This window comes from Cornus florida, unplaced genomic scaffold (assembly GCF_030987335.1).
Source record: "Cornus florida cultivar Cherokee Brave unplaced genomic scaffold, ASM3098733v1 CherokeeBrave_3.0.0_Hap2_Chr08, whole genome shotgun sequence".
Classification (NCBI taxonomy): domain Eukaryota; kingdom Viridiplantae; phylum Streptophyta; class Magnoliopsida; order Cornales; family Cornaceae; genus Cornus; species Cornus florida.
This window is the reverse complement of record NW_026775578.1, coordinates 65810861-65817291: the sequence shown is the minus strand read 5'-3', so window position 1 is coordinate 65817291 and position 6431 is coordinate 65810861. Positions and strand designations below refer to the sequence as shown.

General features: G+C 37.7%; 1 protein-coding gene and 1 pseudogene across 1 annotated transcript; both read right to left on the bottom strand.

Moving 5' to 3' along the window:
- Window positions 1-272: 272 nt before the first annotated feature.
- Window positions 273-2018, bottom strand: LOC132270424 (uncharacterized; annotated as a pseudogene).
- Window positions 2019-2445: 427 nt separating this feature from the next.
- On the bottom strand, window positions 2446-3525 carry LOC132270423 (uncharacterized). Its single transcript, XM_059771604.1, has one exon. The coding sequence runs from the start codon at window positions 3523-3525 to the stop codon at window positions 2446-2448; it is 1080 nt and encodes a 359-aa protein (XP_059627587.1).
- Between the last annotated feature and the right edge of the window lie 2906 nt (window positions 3526-6431).

Genomic DNA, 6431 nt, shown 5'->3' with positions numbered 1-6431 from the left:
ACCTAGTCACTCCGTACCCATTGAGACTTAAACTCTCAACTTCCTATAAAGTGATGGAATGTCATTAATACTTGGTTAAAAAGTAATTTTAATTAATTACTAAAAGCAATATGTAAAAACACTACTTTCTATACAAATATGAAAGCCATATGTTCATTAGAGGCAAGTAATTCAAACATATGACAGAAGCAGGAAAGGAGACAAGTTATATTCACCAAGATAACTTACTGATGAATAAGTCTTAAAAATGAAAATCTCATATATTCGTTTTAAAAATGCAAACATGTGGTGCTGTCCTCAAACAAATCCAAATTTTTTTTCCTAGGTAAATGTTGAAAAATTATATAAAAAAAGAAGGGAAAGTACAAGTGACTATCAAAGACATACCTGTACAAAACAGACAACACATACTTCAGGTGCATATGGCGTACATGCCTCAGACATCTCAAAAACTACGACCAAATTGTGAGTGTGGAAACCATGCTGGAAAGGCAATATATCCAATGCCACCTCTTTTCTTACTTGGTTTTTTGCAGTTGAATTGAGACACTCCGTAATAATCTCTCCAATCCTTCTCTTCATTAGCTTATCTTTAACACCAGCAAGCATGTTGCGGTAAAACATCTCCAGACGGATCAGCTTGCTGTGACGTGCTGACTCTAACATGTTGCCCAATTCTTTGACAGGGGTGAAAGTACCTGAGTTCTGCAATGAGATTGGAATGTCTCGTTCTTCGAAGGGTTTTCCAAAAGTTAAACCATGGAGTATGGTAGCATAGTGTTCAACACACGGAAAGTTTTGAATGGAGAAGAGTTATCTCCACCATTGCCATAGACAATCTTTTATCCATCTCTGTGATTCCTTCAGGATCCTTTTCTTCACCCTTTGTCTCCAGGAACAATTTCTTGGAGTGAAACAACACAATACTTGGAGTGAAACAATCAACCACCTTACCATTTCCCAGGACCCCACTCATTCCCCTGCCCCAAGACCAAAGCTTTTATCTATCCTCTCCAAGAAGAACAGTATGGGCAGCAGCCCATGCAACTTGAGTTGACCTTGGTAATTTAGGTCCATGCATTCTGTCACATGAAATTTAGAGAGGAGAAACTGCATTTCCAGCATCAGTTCGATAAGCCTAGCATCAGGCATAGGCCAAGGCCATTTTCCATCCCCCCAGGACCACACGTCTCCGTCTGAGGAAACGACACGTGTGAAATAAGCCAGCGTCGACAGATATCAGAGACACATTTTCTGTTAATTCTTTCACAGGTTCAGGTAACAAAGAACTTTTGGTGGTTCCATGACTAAGCTGCCCATTATCCCCAAGGCGAAATGTCCAGCAACCACTTCCCAATGTGTCACTTTGACTCTTTTTGTAAGCAAGTATAGCCGAATGAAACGCTCCACATGCAACCTCATAAGCTGTCCGAGGAGATTCCTGGTTAAAATGTTCAATGACTTCAGGATGTAACCTACTTGTCTTATCTCCCAAACCTTACTGTCATGATTCTTGTTACCCAAGCATAGCATACGAGATCACTGCCTTTATAGGTCTCTCCAGCACTAACCAAAGCTACAACATACTCATTTCCACATGCCACTTTAAACAACAGAGTGCCATGGAAATTCAAGACAGGCATTGGAGCAAACCTATCCTCACTAGAGCTGTTTCGCAGAGGGAAATTTCCCCACACATCTAGAGAGCCCCAAGATTATCGATAGCCAGTGACATCATTCCTCCAGCTTTGACTACAGGAACCTGGGCTAAAAGTTAATACATTTACTCAAAGATACTAATAAGACCTAGGCTTGGTAGCAGAAAAGGGTAGCAGAAAAAGTGAGGCAATTCTATTTGAAAACTAAAAGTAACATAATTTGTTCCATACCTTCAATGGTGATTTCCTCTTCCTTTCTGGCTCATCTGTCAAAGAATCCGCATTGACATACTTACTGATGACTCTAACAAGATGGGCACCAAAGATGGAGACTCTATCGATACCAAGTTGGCCATCCATATAACAGTAAAGGATGACCAGATAAATTATGATGCAATTTCGATAATCAGATTTAATTTTATTAGATGCATTAGAAGAATAAAATACATATATGTGGATTAATCCAAACTGATCCATTATCTGCCATTAGATGGGGGAAATAAAGGGAAACTAGTTTGTTTAAAAGCATCCACCAACAGCCAATTAATTGATAGCATATAGTCAAAGTGCATAAATAGTAAATACATACATGTGGATTAATTTACAAGCAAGAAAATGTGAGACCCACATGAAAGAAACATGATATCAGCAGTTCAACATAATGGAGATCAAGAAAACATGATTGATGATTGCTCACAGCTTCACAAATCATGGAACCATACAAGAATTCCAACCAGCCTCAAGGTACAATGATCTAACCCACAAATTTAAGTCCTAAATTCAGCCATCACCTCCACTCTAACCTACAAAGTTTGCTAATGTTCTCTTGCACTGTCATAGGGATCCATTTTCTCAGTCTTATGTCCAGCACAATGAACCTCAAGGTGCGGCATCCAAGCACCATATGTTGCAGATCATACACATTAAAGTTGTGACAAAAAGCCAACACAAGAGATTCCATAGACTGATGATTTGCCAAGGCACGAATTCCATCACCCGTTATTGATTCACAACCAGTCAGATCAATCGCCACCAAATTCAGGCAGTTCCGAGCAAGAGCAACGAGTGTAGCATTGGATATGTTAATCCACCACGATAACTGCAATCTCTTGAGAGTTTGAATTGCAGCAATCGCCACACCCCCTGTGTCAGTCACATTCCTTCCACAGTGTGCCATATTCAACTCCTCCAAACAACACATTTCCCTCAAATGCAATACCCCAAAATCTGTAATTCGATCACACTCTTCAAGAACCAATTTTCGCAGAGTCCTAGACAGAGACCCACTTGCCAACAAAGCCAAACCCCTATCTGTGATTAACCAACAACCTCCCAAATTCAGAACCTGCAATGAATTTGCATTCCCAATACCTTTAAGGGCTTCATCAGCAATCCTATTGCATCCACCCAAATCCAAACTCGTCAAATTTCGAGCCATATTAACAAGAGAAATGACTCCAAAATTCCCAACTTGGCATCTCCTCCTCAGATACACTTCAGCTAAATTGTGACACCCACTTGCTATCTCGCATAGACCATAACCATCAACATCGTCCAAACCTGGTATATCATCGAACCCTCGTGTTCTTTGGTAGTTGAGATTGAGAACTGCAATGTTGGGACAAGTTTTGGCGATGAATTTGATGTGGGCATTGGTGATCAATTTTGGTGATTCCAATGAGACTAAGTTTGGGAATCTCGGTAAGAAATTAGGAAGAAGATTGGGTTCCAAAACCCGTAAAGATGATCGGTGCAGACCCTCGACTCTGTACCATTGCTTGCAGACTTCGGAGAATGATTTTTTGTCCTTAGGGTTTTCAACCCATTTGAGAATCAAGCCAACTACATCATCACCCAATCTTTCCATGACCCAAATGTGTTCTCTGAGCAGGAAATTAAACCCTAATTTCTCTGTAACACTGAGCAAAAATAAAGCTTACGAGACACTAATACTAACCGTAGCGCAATGATAAAGAAAAACTCTTTGTTAATTCTAACAAGAAAACGAAAAAACGAAAAGTAGCAAGAGAGGTCTTGGAGATCAATTACCCAAGCCAAGGGCTTTGAGTTTGAGGTTTATATAAAGAGGAGTGAGAAATTTTACTGTATGTTATTTGGTGGTAGTGCTGGTTTTGTATATCCAAGAGCATATATTGATAGGTGTTTTTTAGTAATTCCACTTTAATAGTGCATTTTATGTAAAATATTATTTTTTAATACAATCATCTTTTTTTTTTCAATTATCATTCTCAGCATTTATATTTGTATCGTAATAGTAATATTAAATACATTTCAAGTGAAGTTGTAGATATTAGAAGGAAATTAAAATTAAGTCTAATTAAAAAGAAACAAAAATATAAAATATCTAGTCAAAAAAAGACAAAAAAAACAAAAAACAAAAAACAAATTTTTTATTATTTTTTTACCACTATTTGTGAATTAATTTTTTCATATAATATTTTTTTTTTCCTTTTCGGAAATTTATATATATATTATATATATATATATATATGTATATTATATATATTTGATTATATTATTATTAAAAATATATATATTTTTAGGGCAAATCATTTCAGCCTCCCCAATCGCCTCCATCTCTATTCTCATTCTCAACTTTGAGAACTTGCCCCCCCGCCCCCCCCCCCCTCCCTCTCTATGCAACTGCAAACTACAAAATCTACAAGAATCAGAAGTTCAATACCCATATATTTCAGTTTATCTATCTGTCTGCAAGAATCCAAAGTTCAAAACCTATTACCTATATCAAAACCTATATCGGCGTATCATTTCAGATTGTTCAAAAAATCAAAACCCATATCTTTCAGTTTCCATCGCCCGCTGTTCCAGTTCGGGTTTGCCGTTCGCAAGCTTCAAACGCTATCTCTCAACTCTCAAGCTTGCCCCCCTCTCTCTCTCTGTAACTGCTAACTTATATGTATGGGTTTTGTTTTAATTTTTTTTTTTCTAAATCAACTAATCGAGGTCTGTAATTCTTGATTTTGTGTATGCATATATATATATATATATATATATATATCAAGGTCTGTAATTCTTATTTTGTAATCAAAAGTTCAAAACCCATATATTTTTGTTAGATTTGGCACAAAAATATAGAAATAGCTATTGCTATTTGTTTTGCTAAATTTGGCACAAAAAATGACAAAGGTAAATTTTGGCAGCCAATATAGCAACCCATTGGAGAGCCCAATTTTAATCCACCTGCTATATTTTGAATTGGCAGCCCATATGGCAACCCCATTGGAGATGCTCTAATCTTACCTTTTTTGGAAGAATTTTTTTATGATGTTGTTGGTGTGCCAAAATGGAATGACAATGGAATGGAATGTCCCATTCTATTATTTAGTTGTAAATTTGAAATGTATAAGAATGGAATGATAACAACCATTCTACTATTTGGTTAGACCAATTTAAAATTTATTCAATTTGAATTTTCCAAAATATCCCACTTAGAAACAAATAAATTAAATTAACAAAATGACATTCTCTAATAAATTTTTAAAAATAAATTATGGTGGAGGTGGAAAGCGGTAGTGGTATTGGTGTAACGACCCTGGATTTTTCAACCCAGTGTGTCATGTGATGACCCGAACCGGATCCAAGATGCAGAAGCACAACAAAGATAAGTCCTTAGAGATGTACGTCATCCCTAGGGCACAAGAACGGACTCTCAAAGAGTTTCGAGACTCAACGGAAACAAAATGAAGAGAAGGGCATCAAAACCCTACAAGAGAAGAGCCACCCTAAGAGGAAGGAATTTAACTTTCAACAAGTCAAATTAGATCTAAAACATCCTAAAACATCCTTTGGTTACTTCACATGAAATCCCAAGGCCAAAGGAAGAGAAATCCCAGATGAACCATATCCCAGTTCAAACCAAAACCGACACCCTCTCACTAAAACAAATATATCCTGAGCTAGGAGAAAAATCTGAAACTGAAACTGGTACCATTGGAAATACAACGAAAAATTAATGAAGTTAGACTCAAGAATCACCTGATTCGGAGTCTGGACGGAAAAGATATCAAGTCCTGAAGTCGAAGAAAGGGAAACCCTATCCCGGTTCAAACCAAATCCTGACACTACTTCACTAAAATATTAATAACTTGAGTTACAAATAGAATCTGAAGCTCTAATTAATACCATTGGAAAGCTTATTTTGACGTGGTCAGTTTAGACTCAAGAATGGACCAATTCGGAGTTAAAACGAGTGAGATATGGCCCACCGAAAAAAAAAATGTCTGGAGCAGGAACAGTACTCGCGGGGGCCCGTCAAAAACCTGGGGGGCCCGCCAAATGATGCAGTAAGCCGCGGGCCTCGTTAAATGGCTGCGGGGGCCCGCCAAATGGGACAATGGCATGGGCTGGATCCTAAAAAAAATGCAGAAACGGTGTTTTTAGCAGATTTTTGAGTTTACAATGCGGTTTTCGAGGTCAAGATGACATTTTTCGGAAAAACACGAAGAAGAAACTCCCCCTAAAATCACATTTTCTATATGAGGAGTTGAGAACAGAATTTATTTCCCAAAGAAAATCCCCAAAATGCTCTTGAGCAAGATTTTTCAACAAAAGGGTGAAATGAATCCATAGGAGGTTTAAAACACAAACGAAAGGGTTTTTTCCAGAAACGATTAAGCACGCAGACGTAACTTATCTATTTGGACGTGCTACAATGATCCACGGCTTAAAAATACCACCAATACAAAATCCGACCCCACCCCCTCCCCCCCCACAGCCAAAATAACAAAAATA

Coding starts and splice junctions, on each gene's coding strand:
- LOC132270423 (XM_059771604.1), bottom strand. CDS start 3,525: ATGGAAAGATTGGGTGATGATGTAGTTGGCTTGATTCTCAAATGGGTT.